Raw genomic sequence first — 16,584 nt, forward strand, 5'->3', positions numbered from 1 at the left:
TGACAACTTAGGGACGGGTTGCTGCAGGGGAAAGCACTGTCTGTCCCAAGCTTTCTGGGTGGCCTGTGTACACTGGGCTGTGCCTCACCAGGGAAAGGGAGCTTGTTCAGCAGGAAGCAGAGATGTTTGATGGTCTCTTGTTTCTTAGACACCACCAATCCATCATCTTACCACCCAAGCCCTTGTCTGGGCCATCTCCAGCGATCTTTCAAGCCATCAGCACCGTCTAGTAGCCCACCCCAGATGCTCTGTTTCCCTGAGGATGCTTTTCAAAGAATAATTCAGGTGGTCTTTCAGACAAGCTGGAAACGTTCCAAGATATTCAGCCAGGTTGAGTGTTGGTGTTTTGGCTGCCTGATTCACATATTTTTTAATCCATTTCCCCAGCACATAAACAGTGTTCTTCCATCACAGTGAAAGTGACATTTAAAAATACTTGTGATGCTCTCTGATGTTGTGATGACAAATACACTAAGGGGGGGGGGGGAAGGGAGAGGTGACTAATTCTGCAATCACTTCCCTGTGTGGACAAGTCAAAGACAACTAACTGAATGCACTTAGCAGCTGCTGCTTTCCTTTTGTATGCCAAGTGGCTGCAGAAGTGAGGAGGAAACCCATCCACAGCTGTGTGGCTGTGCACCTCCTGAAGCCCTTGTATGAGGAAACCAAGCTGGAGTTCTGTAGATGACTGATGCAGTGGCATTTCCAAGCCTCTAAGAGTGCTACTGCAATGTAAAGAAGTGCTTGTTTCTTGTTGGCTGGCTGATTGGTATACATTACTCAAAACCCTCATCTGCATAGGTGGCACTTTACAGCAGTGCTAAGCAGTGAGCTGCTGCCATGGGTATGGCTCAGGAGATGAGGGAACAGAGGGAACAAGCTCTGTTTGTTCCACTTGGTTAGCAGAGGGACGCTGAGTGTGGCTGCCAAGCAATTCCAGGTTCCCCTGGTGCAGCTTGAGACTGTATCCTCTTGTTCTGGTTGCCTGGGAGAAGAGACCAGCCCCTGCCTGTCTACAATCTTCCTTCAGGTAGTTGTAGACAGCAAGAAGGTCCCCCCTGAGCCTTCTCTTCTCCAGGCTAAGCAGCCCTAGCTCCCTCAGCCTCTCCTCATAGGGCTTGTGTTCCAAACCCCTCACCAACTTCATTGCCCTTCTCTGGACATGCTCCAGCAAGTCAACATCCTTCCTAAACTGAGGGGCCCAGAACTGGACACAGTACTCAAGGTGTGGCCTAACCAGTGCAGCGTACAGGAAGAAGCTCTACACAGAGAGAGTGATTGCCCATTGGAATGGGCTGCCTGAGGAGGTGGTGGAGTCACCATCTTTGGAGGTGTTCAGGATGAGACTTGATAGGGTGCTTGGTGCCATGGCTTAGTTGATTAGGTGGGTTGAATTAGTTGTTAGGTTGGATGCAATGATCTTGAAGGTCTCTTCCAACCTGGTCTGGTCTATTCTATTCTATATTCTATTCTATGCTGTAGGGAAGTTGTCCTCTCTGCTCCTGAGTTTTGGCAGCTGCTGGCAACAGTAGCTTTTCACCACAGCTCTGCTGTTGCCTAGTGAGGTACTAGTTGTTAGGTTGTGGAGAATATTTCTGGCACTCAAATAGGTCCTTGCAATTGAGCAAGAAACTCCTCTCCTGGGCTGCAGATGAGGCAGGGCATTTGTCTGTGTGCCATGAATCTGGCACTTCAGCTGATGGTTAGTGTTGAAGTGAAAGCCTCGTAAGGCAGAGGGTTAAAATGTTGATTAGAAAGCAGGCAGTTATTGCACAAAGGAAAGATGAAAAGACACAGAAGAGGCAACAGTTAATACTCTTGAGCCATGGAACAGTGGCTTCTCTGAGGCTTATTTGAAGAATAAATTTCCTCAAGAACAAAGCCTTCTTGAAGAGCTGCTGCTTAGACCCCTGTTAACCTTTTCTTTCAAGAAGTAAATTGAGTTGCAGTTTAAAACACTGGCAGAACTCATACCAGAGGAGTTTTGGCTTCACTCAGCACTTCATGTCAGGGTTTAGTGGCATTTAGAAGGCACTACCTATATGATGCATTCACACATGTGAACGTGGTTCAAGGGTCACATTGCACTGTAGCAGATTTCTCCGCAGTGGCATGAATCGCTGAAGGTTTCTTTTGCTGCTTAAGTCTTGCCCAAACTCAGTGACTTGGACTTTGCCCAGCTCTTCCTCCCTGGTTGTTCCACACTAAGCTAACACTTGGAGGCAGAATCTGGCAATATGTGCTCCAGAGTGTAAGGAGAGGCTTGGACCACCATGCTGTGATCACAGAATCACCAAGGTTGGAAGAGACCTCAAAGATCAAGTCCAACTTGTCACCACTGACCTCATGACTACTAAACCATGGCACCAAGTGCCACGTCCAATCCCCTCTTGAACTCCTCCAGGGATGGTGACTCCACCACCTCCCTGGGCAGCACATTCCAATGGCTAACAACTCTCTCAGTGAAGAACTTTCTCCTCACCTTGAGCCTAAACGTCCCCTGGCACAGCTTGAGACTGTGTCCTCTTGTTCTGGTGCTGGTTGCTAGAGAGAAAAGACCAGCCCCCTCCTGGCTACAGCCACCCTTCAGGTAGTTGTAGACAGCAGTGAGTCTCCCCTGAGCCTCTTCTTCTCCAAGCTAAACAACCCCAGCTCCCTCAGCCTCTCCTCACAGGGCTTGTGCTCGAGGCCTCTCCCCAGCCTTGTTGCCCTTCTCTGGACACATTTAAGTGTCTTGATGCCCTTCTTAAACTGAGGGGCCCAGAACTGGACACAGATAGAATAGGGAAGGGAGGTTGGCTGGGTTTCCATTCTCCAGAATATCTTGAGAGGTATCTCCAATGTGTTTGTTTTTGTGAAATTTGGGAAGCTGACTTAGATTTCAAGAGACGAGTTTGGATTTCTCCCTCTTTCATCCAGGCAGCTACATGGTGTCAGCAGGGGGTGTCGGGAGTACTCTGCAGGGTCACTGTGACCTGCCAGAGGAAAGGCAACTCTAAGCAGTACAAATACTCTGTTTTCCATGCAGTTTCCTCATTTGTGGTTGGTTGGTGTTATTTGGATGGCTACTGAACACGCCACATGAAAATTCCTAGCAGGTGTTATGCCTATACCTGTAAGGATAAGGGAGATAGAGGAAGAAAGGTGAAGCTCCTTCTGCACTCCAAGCCTCACATAAGGTCAACAGGGGGGGGTTAGAGATGTCTTTAATGTGACAAATTCCTATTTAAAAATAGGTTGGAATATTTGGTTGTGCTGCAGCAAAACTCTGATCCCCATGCTGCTGGTGGCATACCTGTGTGAAATAGCTAAAATCAGTGTGCCCATGCAGGCTCTCCAGGTGCCTTATGGGGCAGCTCTGTGTCTTGACATTGCACTTGTAGTACTGTGCCATGCTTGCCTCCTTCACTGACTGCAGCAGTCTCCTGGTTTTTCCATATGAGGCTAATAGAGCCTGGTTCTTAGGTTCCCCTTGGCCTCTAGTGAAATGTCTGTGGGGAAGAGATAACATCAAAGGTTTTCTGGGCCCCTCTCGTGTGGAATCTCTGTGTCACTGTTCAAAAATGCCACCAGTTTGGTGCTTGAAAACTGGATTGTCCTCCTGGCATAACAAGCAGTGTTTAGCATTGCAGGAGACCTGTCAACCTATCAGAGGTGAAACTGAGCAGTGTTCTCTGCTGTTGTGTTACAGCCTTTTTCTCAGTTTTGGTTGTTTCTTAGCTTAGGTGGAGGGTCTGCCTAGCACCCACTACAATGTGTCTATTGTGCAACAGATCTCATCCTCTGAGACGCCCTCCATGATGCCTTTTGCTTTTTTCCAGATTGTCCCCAGCCACCTCAGCCTGAGAATGGAGGCTATAAATGCCACCCAAGCCCCTGCAACAACCCTCTGACTTCAGGCAGCGTCATAGAGTATCTCTGTGTGGAAGGCTACATGCTGAAGGGAGATTATAAGTACTTGACCTGCAAGAATGGAGAGTGGAACCCAGCCATGGAAGTCAGCTGCAGGCTCAGCCCGGGTGAGTGCTCCCTGACTCCAGAGGGACAGGCAGAATTGCCCTTGCATTGGCTTCTCGGATTATCCTTGAACACCGAGGCAGTGTGATGCTGAGGAAGTCCATGCAGCTGCCTTTCCTTGCTCCAGCAGTTCCATAAATGTGGCTCACAGTCTCAGTTCTTTATTAAAGCAGCTTTTCTATAGCAGACCATGAGATGCAGGCTCCAAGTCCCTCACACAAGGAGACAACCCATGGAAAGTAGTATGAAGGCGGCAACTTAGTACTTAAGTGGAGCCTCTTACTTCAACAGCTGTCATCCCAGAAATAGGGGAGGCTCTAACTGAAACCTTTCCCATGCTAGCTGGTTTTGTTCCTCAGAAGTCTGACAGTACCTCCCCCTCAGTGGTCTGCCCCTCTGTGGTGTGTATGTGTAGAGCCAGTCTGCCTTGCAAATGGGGCGGTAAACCTCCTGTGGCACAGAGCTTGATGATTCTGCTTTTCACTGCACTGGAAGGAAATAATAGAGTAGAATTAACCAGGTTGGAAGAGACCTCTGAGATCATCAAGTTCCACCTATCATCCATCACCATCTAATCAACTAAACCATGGCACCAAGCACCCCATCCAGTCTCCTCCTAAACACCTCCAGGGATGGTGACTTCACCACCTCCCTGGGCAGCCCATTCCAATGGTCAATCACTCTTTCTATGAAGAATTGCTCCCTAACATCCAGCCTAAACCTCCCCTGGCACAGCTTGAGACTGTGTCCTCTTGTTCTGGTGCTGCTCGCCTGGGAGAAGAGACCAACCCCCTCCTGGCTACAGCCTCCCTTCAGGTAGTTGTAGAGAACAATAAGGTCTGCCCTGAGCCTCCTCTTCTCCAGGCTAAGCAACCCCAGCTCCCTCAGCCTCTCCTCACAGGGCTTGTGCTTCAAACCCCTCCCCAGCTTTGTTGCCCTTCTCTGGACACGTTCCAGCAACTCAACATCTTTCCTAAACTGAGGGGACCAGAACTGGACACAGTACTCAAGGTGTGGCCTAACCAGTGCTGAGTACAGGGGAAAGGACCTCTGGGGATCTGGTCTGATCTCCATGCTAAAGCAGTGTTGTGAAAAGCAGAAACCCCTCAGATTAATTTAGCATCCTGAAGGATCCAGTGACCTTATCAAAAATTTGGGACCTAAAAAACCAAAAATCTAACTTAGTGAAATAAACATTGCTTTCACACCACAGGCTTTGAAACAACTGGCCAGGATTAGTGGTGTCTGAGGCTTAATTAACAAGTCTTACTGGCAGGTTGGAGAGAAGGAGGAGGAGGAGGTGGAAAACTGTAGAGAAGGCAGCAGTAGGTCTTAAAATGATTGGTAATGGGTAAGATTCCCACCTGCTCTTTGTAGAGTGCACTTGAAGTGCCCTGTGTGATGCTGAAAATGGATTCTATTTGCCATAGGGAAATACCAGACCTTGTTTTTTATGCTGGGAGGAGGTCAAGTTACCTCTGAAAAAAAATTGACAAAAACCAATTCCAAACTACTAAACCTGCAGTTGGGGTTTTGACCCCAATAGAAGATGCAGAAAATTCAAACTGGCTTTCCAGCTTGCATGCCTGTTTTGGGCATAGATTTCAGGCTGTAGACTTAAACAGTGGTCCTCCAGCATTTTTCTTCTGCTTGCATGTTGTTCTTCCTCTCGTTCTCACCTGGATGTGTCTTGCATTGCTAGAGCCCTTTCTGAGTCCAAGCCAAGTGCAAGTGCAGCATGGAGTGTTCCCCACCCAAGGCAAGGTGGTTCCCTATGAGGACTCAGTAGCTCTGCTGTCTCAATCATAGTATCATAGTATCAGTCAAGGTTGGAAGGGACCACAGGAATCATCTAGTTCCAACCCCCCTGCCATGGGCAGGGACACCCCACACTAGATCAGCCTGGACAGAGCCTCATCCAGCCTGGGCTTAAACACCTCCAGGGACGGGGCCTCGACCACCTCCCTGGACAACCCATTCCAGGGCTTCACCACTCTCATGGTAAAGAACTTCCTCCTCACATCCAGCCTGAATCTCCCCACCTCCAGCTTCATTCCATTCCCCCTCATCCTGTCACTACCTGATATCCTGAGAATTCCCTCCCCAGCCTTCCTGTAGGCCCCCTTCAGATACTGGACGACTACAATTAGGTCACCTCAGAGCCTTCTCTCAAACTGCCTTGCAGTTTGAGACCCTGCTCCCAAAGTGTGTGTTGAATGTAGCAAAAGGGGATTGAGGAAAAAGGTCCTGAATGTGAAACACAGGATGGCATTTGCCAGTGGGAAGGGGAGATTTTTCAGATCTCCCTAAAGATGGAAATTAAGGGCAGAGGCAACACGCACAGACAGTCACTTGCTCTAGGGAGTATAGCGATCTAGGCATGATCTGTAGGGCACAGCAATACCAGCTGCAGGCTGCACTCCCTGCTCCCAGTTTATTCCTATCTTGGGAGGGACCTTTAAAGGCCAAGTTGATTATTGTACAATCACCCAGCTGAGGAAGGATAGGAAGGGTCCTGAAGCAGTATCTGCCTTCCCTCTCTGTTCCCTGGCATTTGTTTGTGTGAGAGAAACTGAATACTTGCTGCAACTTAACTATTCACAGCTGGGTGACTTCCACCCCTTCCTTTGGGAGGCTGTTCCATTAGCCAAGAAAAAAATGTTACATGGAATTTTTCCTATTGTTTGGCCTAAAATATCCTGCTTATTGTGCTAGACAATTATTGGTCTTGCTGGTGACATCAGGACTATTTTGGCTTTTGCTCAGCCAGATCTATATAAAACATGACCCTTGCTGCTATCTATTAGTTCCCATGGCCTGTGTGCACTGTTTTTCTGTTTGGCTTGTCTTTTTCCACAGGACCCTTGCATAGGAATGTTTTATTTTAGGTTCCCTTTATAGGAGAGGTATCAGCCTGAGTTCTAAACTGTCCTCTGAGAAATAGCTGACGTGCCTTGACTGTACAGAAACGTGGGCTCCTCACCTGTGCACCCAAGTGTAGCTCCTGAGAGCAGGCAGTGTGGATGTTTTTTCTTCCCTTGGGCAGTGATTCAAGGGAGCAGATCATTTTACCTTGTGTTCCTCTTGATTTTCTAGAGAAGGACTCTCCTCCAACAATTGGAGTACCCACGCTGTCCATAGTAGCCTCCACAGCGAGCTCTGTCGCCCTGATTCTGCTCTTAGTCGTGCTGTTTGTTTTGCTGCAGCCAAAGCTCAAGTCGTTCCATCACAGCAGGTAAGTGTGGCTGGAGTTTGGGGCTCAGAGGCATCCTGTTTCTGTGCATCACAAACCCATTGAAGTGCTTGGTTTAGGCCTTCATTTTGGAGCAGCTTACCCCCTCGCTTCTCTGCTCCTGTTTTAATCACCTCAGTGGCACTTCTGCCCCATGGTCCAGCAGGGGTCTGGAAAGGTGGTCTGTGATGCAGGTGCAGTCCCCATTCTAACACACCATCTGAGAGGCTTCCTCGCTCTTTTTTTCTCTTGGCTTTGAATGTGAGAAGTTAATGATCCCTACTAGCCTGGCTGCAGAGAAGTTTCCTGCCTCTTTTGGCCTTGGATAGCTACCAAAGGATGTCTGGATATGTACATGCACCCCACCAGCCTGTTTTGTGTGATCCTGTGAACATGAGTCCAGGCAATACTGCTGGTTGGATATGTGTGCAAATCTGTCACTGTTCCCTGCTGTGGGTGGAGAACCCTCCTGGCCTGGGTTTGTGGATGACAGGAGGGACCCAGCTGAGCTCAGCAGGGTCACCAGCTACTAGTACTCCTTCAATAGAGCAGAGACATGGCTGTCCCGCAGCAGTGAAGCTGAGAGATGGGGACCTGGAGTCTGCCCTTTTCAGGAGAAGTCCAAACCACTGGAAAAGACAAATTCTGTCTCAGGACTCTGATTTATGAGTCTGGGTGAGTCACCCTGTGCCAGTTTAATAGCTGTCTGCCCCACTCTGACAGAGGTTATCTTGCCAGCAGCAAAGGTAGCAGAACAGGCAGTACTAGGTGTGGCAGTGTAAGAAGTCCAAATCAGCAGTGGTCAGAGCTCTTGTTTTTTTTATCTGCCAGCTGTGACAGTAAAAGGTTCTGAGTCATGATCTTTGTCAGGTATAGCTGTGGAGGCTGGTGAGGTGGGAAGCAAGGTAACCTTTTCAGCTCTTGCTGCTAAATCCATTGAGCACTGTGGATTACAGCCCTGGCTGATGGCTCTGGCAGTTCACAGCAGGGCTATGCTTGCTTGCACTTGTTAAACCACCCCTTGTGTTTGCCTGTTCTCCCCAGATACGTCGGTGGTGAGCATAAGGTTTCTCTTAGGGGAGGCTAATGGAGTTCTCAGGAGCATATACTTACTTTTTTATGTGTGAGTGTGTGTATATATAGAAATCCTTATTTTTTCCTTTGTTTTGTTTCTTTCCTCCTCCCTCTCTCTCTTTCTTGGAGGCGAGACCAAGGTGTGTCTGGAGACCAGGTCTCCATCGTGGTGGATGGTGTGCAGGTGGCCTTGCCATCCTACGAGGAAGCAGTGTACGGCAGCGCAGGGAACTGCATCCCGCCCTCGGACTCCCGGGTGCAGATCGTGCTCTCGGAGGGAGCTGGGCAGAGCAGAGCCAGGGAGATGCAGCAGCAGGACCAAGGGGCTTGCAGTAGCTCTGAAAGAGAAGACGAAGCCCCAGGACATTCTGGACTATGTGAAGCCAGCGGCTCTCGGCGCTCTGAAACCGTTCTTGTGCATCAGGCTGCCACCTCTTCTTGGGTAGCTGGCATGGCTAGCAGTAGGCCTGTACACAAAGAAGTCCAAGACTCAGAAAGCAGTGACATACAGAGCCTTTTATCACTCACTTCCTCTGAGGAATACACAGATGGTAAGTGCCTTGGGCAAGGAGCACTGGGTGAGACCCTTAAAAGAGCAGCTTCTGTACTAGGGTGAAAATGACAAGGAATGCCCCTATGTGTGCCAGGCACCAGAGGAGCTTTTGAAAAGAGGTGTTCCAGTCCCCAGGACATGTTTCACAACTTAGATGTGCAAAGTGTTTAATGCTACTTTCTGAAGCATGCAGCACTTTCAGACTGAGTGTCCAAGACAGTCTGGAAAGGCTGTTGAAGTTCTGCTGCTTCACTCTTGTCTTAGCAGAGGATATGCAGAGAAATGGCAGCCCCCAGCACCATAGTGCAAATGCAGTAAAATAGCTGTGTTTGTGGAAGACAGGTTAGTGGGAGGATGTGTCTGGAATAAAAATCCTTTGAGATGTTTGGGCTCTTTCATTTCCAGACTGTTTTAGTAAACAGCTTACTGCTCTGGTGCATACAGTGCTGCAGCCTGAGCATGTGGGATAACCTGAGAGGGATGTGCTTCAATTTACTCTGCAGGGCAGAGGGGCAAGTCTTTTAAACAGTCACTGCATTTGCTTTCTTCACTTTGTCCTACCCTGAAGGAGCAGCTTTATCATGAGCTGACATGAAGCTGCAGCTTAAGGTAGCTTCTGTACAAACTGTGTCTTAGGAAAGAAGGGTAACTAGCTTGTGGTTGGGGCAGAACCTCTTTGCCTTGGTATCAAGCCCTGCAGCTGTAGTAGTGCTACCCAGAACTCATGCAGTAAAACAGTTAGAGGGGACTTCCACTATAAGGTGGAAATGGAAACATGTCCTGAGATACAGGCATTAGATCCACATCTGCTGTGTGAACAGCAGAAATCCAAAAGTGAAGCTTAACAAAAACTCTGTAGACATTAGAGGGTGTTACCACTGCAGTGTCTCATCTTTAGCACTGCCTGGATACAGGTAATGCCTCTAAGGCTTCCTGTGTACAGTACAGGAGACCATAAAGCTTGTGTTTATGGCTCAAAGATGAGAAAGCTGCAGCTACTGGAGGAGGATGCATTTCTCCAGGTTAGGTAAGGGCAAGGGTAATCCTGGCACTTCCAGGTGTTGCTGCCATGTAAGAAACATGTCTTAGATATTTTGAGGAGCTAAAAGATTGATGAGGCCATGGGAAAGAGGCTAATTTGTAAGGGAAGTGACTGCCTTCATCTAAACAACACTAGTGAGGCTTGACTGGGAATGCTGTATCTTCCTATGGGGACCCCCTGTTCAAGAAAGATGTGGAGAAACTGGACAGGCTCTGTTGGAGGCTTGCCAGGATTGTCAGGGGCTTGTGAGGAGTGACTGGGGGAGCTGGGCTTTAATCTGGTGAAGCAGCAGTTGAGGGCAAAGCCAGCAATTGATTACAATTAATTTATAGGGAGTTGAAAAAATGGTGGAGCCAAACTCTTCTCTGCCAGATGATAGAACATGGGGCAGTGGCCACAGGCTGTAACTTGATAGGTTCCTATCAGACACTAGGAAAATATTTTGTGCTAGGATCAGATGGGCACCCAGAGAGGAGATGGAGTCTCTGTCCTCAGAGGCTTTCAAGGCTGGAGCTGGTGATGATCCTGCTTGTTGGGCTAGGCTGGAGCAGAATCTTCCAGTGGTCCCTTTTGTTCTGTTGTAATGCCAGGAAGACCCCTGTCTTGCTTTCAGCAGTAGCTTTTCTGGTATGTGTTGAGCTGCAGAGGTCTGACTAATGTTTTTCTCCTTTTTGTGTTTTCCTCTCCCCACCATTCAGATATTCCATTATTGAAGGAAGCATGAGGCCTGCTGTGTTTGTCTAGCCTTCTCCCTCTTGGATTTCTTCCTCCCTCTCTTGCGCCTGCCTTCAGGACAGAAGCACTCTGTGCAGCCTTCCCCATCCTTGCAAGCTGTGCCCTGGATACCTCCAAGCAGAGATGCCCTCAGCTGAAGATCCAAAGGATGTTGCCAGGTTGCCTCGTGGGTGCACCAGTGGAATTGGTGTAGCGCTGGCTTCCCCATTCCATCAGCATCAGGGGCTCAAGGAACAGAGCAGATTTGAGCTCTACTCTCCGCTTCCCCAGCCAGATGTTTGACAGCAGTCTCTGAGGAGCTGCTCTTCTCTCGTGCCTTTCTCCTCCTCACACCGGCTTGTTGCAGCTTATCAGCCTTTCCAGCCCTCCTGCTGCCCAGAGGGCAGGGGCTAAAGCTACCTGCTCACTGGCTGCAGACACACTTGATGTATAGTGTATATATTACATAGGCTCTTCTTCCAGCATCCTCTGTCATAGGGCAAGATAAAATGCATCACTGGGACTGAAGCTGGACTTGGGAGGGATCCCGGTGAAGGGGCAGCTTGTGATGTCTAGGAGCACCTCAGATGAGATGGACTGTGATGGCTTAGCTGTGCAGTAACAGTTCACTGAGAATTGCTAGAGTGCTGAAGGCTCAGAGTCCCAAGGTGTAAACCATCTGCAGGGGTCCATTCCTAAACGTCACCACCACCTTTTCCTTCCTTCTCTACCCATGCAGCCCACTTAATTATGCTGCATTTCTAGAAGCTAGGACTGGGACTGTACTGCCAATAAAACAATCCTTTTGGCTTTGGTGTGGTGCCAGAGCAGCTCCTGTATTAGGTTGTAGAGGAGCCTTGCAGAGTTGCCACTGGCTAGCAAGGTCCAGAAAGCTTAGAGGATGCGACTTTCAGTTAACCCCACTCTGCTGGCCCCCTTCACTGAGAGACATCAGGACTGGAACCAAATTTGTGGCCCTGCCCTCCTGAATAAGCTGTGTGTCTCAAAGCTCTTTCAGTTAAGGTGGTTCTGCACAAAGTCTTGGATTCCTTTGGTCAGATCTCCAGGCAGAGGCAGCCCTTTTGAGTTGTAATCTAGGTAACTGCTCTCTAAGGCTTGTGTGTCCTACCAGCACCACACAGCACGAGTCTGCTGTTTGGTCCTAATGGGCTTCATTGGGCCCACAGAAGGGCTTCTTCCTTGTGGCTGGGGGTGAGCAGCATTTATAGTACACAGTTGCCTGTTTCTGTGGGGGAAGTTTGGCTACATTGTCAGCAGTGCCAGAGGACACCATAACTTATTCCTGATAGCAGGGAAAAGAAAATCCAAATGACATATACCTCTGCGCCCCCCCCCCCAGCAAAAGTTACCCCCAGCAGGTCAGAATGTCCTGGTGGCTGTTAATAGGACTCTTTTTGCAGGAAGCCACATCCATCTGGGCTAGGTGATCCAATCACAAAAGCATTCTCTACACCCAGGAGGTCTGGACACTGCTCTGTGGGATTTCAGCAAGAAGCTGGTTTCTTAGATGCATGTACCCTGTCGTAGCTGTCTTGAAGTAACCAGGGAAGTGTTTGCCCTTTGAGAAGCTGCTACATTTTTGAGCTGAAGGAGCAAAATGTCATGGCCTTACACATGGTGTGGTAATGTACAGGTAAATAGGGATGCTGTCTTCACTGCTTTGCTTTTGGTTTACAATCCTCACCATCTTTGTTGCTTTAGGCACAGACTGTCATGGCTCTTGGTATCAGTGCCACAACACCTTATAGATAAAATCCTTCTGTCTGAGCTCCAGCTCCTGGAAATGGAGCTTGGCCATAGTGTCCAGCTACCTACTGCTGCTTCCATTCCTGATTAGCTGTTAAGTCCCAGGACAGCTGGGAAAGCCTGTGCCTGTGGATGGAAGAATCCCATTTTCCTCTATCTGTGTTTCAGAGGGATGTCACTAAGTTAAAAATGCACTGCTGCATACTCCCTTCCCTGTTGTTCATGACACCTTGCATTAACACAAGGGTTTGATAAATGCCATTTGGGTCACGTTTTGTTCAGTTTGGATGATGACAGTGCCATGTTCTTTGGCAGGGGGCCGCAGTGTCTCGGCTTCAGGCACTGTGGAGGGTAAATGTTTACACATCTGCTGTTGGAGTTTCAGCAGATAAGTGTGGGGAGCTTTGTGCTTTGGTTTTTACTCCTACCTTGGACATGGTCTAAGCTCAAGCACATTTTCTCATCCACTGGTGCATCAGGACAGATGGAGGGATCAAATGAATGTAATCATAAGGGAGCATGGAGGGAAGACTACATGACTTCTTTCCTGCTACCTAACCAAGTTGAGGCAGGAGGAGTTGCTCTTTATGCATTTAAGGTCCTGTCTACTCGAACCGACCCTCAGCAGTCAAGATATAGAAGTCAGGTAGATGCTGTCTTCCTGCAAGAGACAGTGCTTTAACTCAGTGTAAGCACCGGGGTGGTGAGGGAATCCCACAATGGAACAGAAGGCCTGACCATGCTGGTGGAGTGCTTGCTCCACCAGCAGAATGCATGTACCGTGTCACCCTACCTCCTCCCTCTGCTGTTGTAAAGCAAGCAGCTGTCAGTTTGAGAGAGAGAATTCAGTTTGGGAGAAGAGGTGGAAGCAAGCTGCACAGAAGAGTGCTTTGATTTAGTTTCATTTAGAGAATTGTGGGAAACAGCTTTCATCAGAAGGGGGGGAAGTGCAGAGGTGGAGGAAAATATGCAAGTGTAGATCTTGTGATCAGGCATAACAGGCACCTTCTGTTGGCTTGCTGAGGGTAGATCATCAGGCAGTTTCTGCTGTGCAGCGCTTGCAGGAAAGCCTGTCCCTTGCAGCAGCACTTGCAGGAGCAGGCCCCCAGGACCCATGCAAGCCAGAACATGGAACACGGTCTGGGGGCACCCCATTTGTCTCGCTCACATCTTCAGCTGTGGAGTTGGTTTCCACATAAAATGAGGTAGAATGGCTGCAGAGGAACCAGAGAGGTGTTTACTTGTCAATGTTTTTCAAGGGGGAGGGGAAGCAAGGCCCCACTTGACTGATTATCAAGTGACAGTTACTCATTCGTGCTTCTATTAATTATGCAGAGGCTGAAGGGGTGGGAAATACTTTGGGCAGAGACTTAGGAATAACTGCAAATTGCACAGTGCTGTCCTTACAGCTGGGAGCGAGGGCTGAGGCTTAAAGATCCCTCGGTTGTGAGCTCTGCTCAATCTCAGGAGCATTCATTACCTCTTGTCATCTTCTTTGGCTCTTGGTATGTGCAGCCTCAGTGTCATAGATGGGGAGCGCAGGGGCTCAGCCTTGCAAGATGTGATACTGATTTATTCTTTCCCATTCTTTTATGATGGGGCCCCAACTTCCTTGCCTTTTTCCCCCACCTGTGTCTGGCAAAAGAATTCCAAGGGAGGCTTTTTACGTTTTTTTTATGGTTGAAGACTCCCAACCTAATCATCTCATGCTCTTGTCATGCTGGATCCTGTGACATTCTAGGACATTAAAATGATACAACTTCATTGGAAAGATAAAACAGCACTTATTTTAAACGTCTGTGTTACTTCTGGAGTCTGATAGCTCACAAACCCAGGGCATTTCAGAAATTTGGGTGCATTATGTGCAATAGGAAAGAAAAACCAACCCTCCTTGCTCCCTTCCAGTTGCATAGTTCATTTGTAGGGAGTGGTTGTTGTTGTTAGGCGGGGGGTTTCTGTTAGGTTGGTTGGGGTTTTTTGTGTTGGTTGGTTTTGTTTCAAAAAAACCTAAAATGCAACCTACTGCAGTGCTTACAGCCCAGGCACTGCAGAACTGGACCAGCCTGAGAGAGCCAGAAAGTGAAGCTGACAGTAAGGCACAGGGAAGCGAGGCAGTCTCCTGTCAACCTGCATCATGAAGCTCAGCTCAAACAATAAGCCAGCTTGGGTTGTGTTAGAGCCTTCTGCCACCTCGAAGGGGGTCAGCAGTGGCACTGGTGAGGGAGATGAGTTTGTGTGTTCTGGCTGTAAATGGCTTGCATCTCCCTCTCTGAAGAGGTAAAAGATGAAATCAGGAGGAGAGATGTGCTGCATGCAAGCATGTGGAGTTGTTGCAGACTTAAAATGTCATGACTTTGGGAGGGAGAAAAGCTTAATGCATTTGGGGGAGGAGGCATTTGTCCTTTTTTCTTGACCACCAGGGAACTTGGTGTGTAGAAGAATGCCTGCTCAGCAGTTGTGCTGCTTGTTTACTCTTTGAATGTCTCCCCTGAGGTTTTCTTCTTGGCCTTTCAGTCCTGGTGTGATGCTTTTATTTGGCCTTTCAGCACATGGAGAAATCAGGTGTGTTAGGAAGAAATCTGTTCTGGGGAGGAAACATCCTAAGGCGCTCCCAGAGGTGGGTGACATGGGCCAGTACTGAAGAGTCAGGGTGAGGCAGTGTAACAGGCTCAGCTACTGGAAGTAATCTGGGATGATTTGCAGCATTGTTTCTGTGCTGCATTTGCAGTCACTTGCAGCACAGAAAAGGCAACACAAGAAGGGGACTAAGGAAGAGCTGTGACTGAAAACAGGGGCATGCTGCAGGCTAGTGAGGGGGCTGTAAGGGAGCTTTGTTGAGACGGTTTAGCAGACACCAGCAGGCTTGCTGTATAAAAATTTACTGACACACAGCTGGTTGGACGCACAGAGATTTCCTTGCTGAACTTTTTAGAACATGCTTGCAAGACCTGGGTTTACTGTGCTGGTAGCAGTTGTTTAGAAAAGAAAAAGGCAAAAACATCTGAGCTACTCTATCCAGATAGCTAATTAAATCAGTTTCTCCTTCTGGTTTCTGTAAATAAATGCAATAAATCCCATCCTTTTGCACATCCTGTCTCACCTCATCCTCACCCCCTGGTCTTTACCAGGGAATCTCAGTGTGAACTTCCTCTCTGTGGAAAAGCCTTGTTCTACAGAAGAGCTTAACCAGAAAGCATGTATTGTCTTTGAAAGTGCAGAGAGGTTTCCTAGAGCAGGCTTCATTTTAAGATGTATTTTTATACAGGAGATAAGCTTCCCCTCCCAGCCCAAATCCTCCATTCCCTCTTCCCACCCTTCCACACCAGGACAGAGCACACTCCCCACACTTCTCTTCAGACTCAGCCCTCTGTGTCTGATGTACCTGCCAGGGTGGGGTCTGCTGATGCTCTGCCTGTGCTTTCTGTAAGCTGCGCTTTTGCTTCTGCCCTCGAGTAAGCCAAGGACAGAGGCAACTGAGTTGCACTGGAAAATGTTTTAGCTCTGATTCTCCAGTTTGCTTCCCTCCAGAAGAAAACAAAGGGAGCTGTCTGTGGAGCAGCTGTCCTGTGATGCGGTGGGCAGGCTGATGGCACTTGCTGATGCGAATGCAAGGGGAGCTTGATTGCCTTTGTGCATTACTCTCTTCTTCTTCTTCTTTCCTGTGTTTTCTTTTTCTCTTTCATTTGAATCTGAATTGCACCACTATGGAATTATTTGCAGAATGGTACTCCTTATCTAGGTGGGATTTCCCAACAGAACCATAATTGATGCTGTGCAGGACGTCACTCGATGGGTTTTTGGTTTGCTTTATTTTATATATATATATATATATATATATTATTTTTCTGGTATCCTGTACATTGCAGTGGGTGTGAAGATAGTATTTTAATATTTGTACAAAGTTTAATTTAATTGTTCTATGTATATAACTGCATTTCTAAATTAAAAAGGAAAAAAATCTTTTGAAGTGAAGCTTTGATCTTTGGCTCGGTTTGTGGCTTTCGTTTAACTGCGTGGGTCTCGAGGACTGGAGATCTTGCAGATCTCTGATGAATTACGGTGCAGTAGTGCAGTATGCCATGTGAAGGTCAGGGTGAAACTGAAGCCTAGGGATACTCAAATGGCTTGGAGAAGGAGGTACAGAGTTGGGGTGGCCCTAGAATAGAATAGGATTAACCAGGTTGG

At 48.2% G+C, this 16,584-nt stretch overlaps 1 protein-coding gene across 5 annotated transcripts in view; it reads left to right on the top strand.

Annotated features, from left to right (window-relative positions):
- The window catches only part of SUSD6 (sushi domain containing 6), a 106,373-nt gene extending 89,997 nt beyond the window's left edge, over window positions 1-16,376 (top strand). For all 5 annotated transcript variants that reach the window (XM_068162103.1, XM_068162106.1, XM_068162102.1 and 2 more), the window contains 4 exons: window positions 3,822-4,019; window positions 7,114-7,252; window positions 8,453-8,874; window positions 10,617-16,376. In XM_068162103.1, the coding sequence (XP_068018204.1) occupies window positions 3,822-4,019; window positions 7,114-7,252; window positions 8,453-8,874; window positions 10,617-10,642 (785 nt within the window). In that variant the 3' untranslated portion in view covers window positions 10,643-16,376. The remainder of the gene's footprint in view (window positions 1-3,821; window positions 4,020-7,113; window positions 7,253-8,452; window positions 8,875-10,616) is intronic.
- The last annotated feature ends 208 nt before the right edge of the window (window positions 16,377-16,584 follow it).

This window comes from Melanerpes formicivorus, unplaced genomic scaffold (assembly GCF_026170545.1).
Source record: "Melanerpes formicivorus ecotype bairdi unplaced genomic scaffold, bMelFor1.0.p_v2 SCAF_62, whole genome shotgun sequence".
Taxonomy (NCBI): Eukaryota; Metazoa; Chordata; class Aves; order Piciformes; family Picidae; genus Melanerpes; species Melanerpes formicivorus.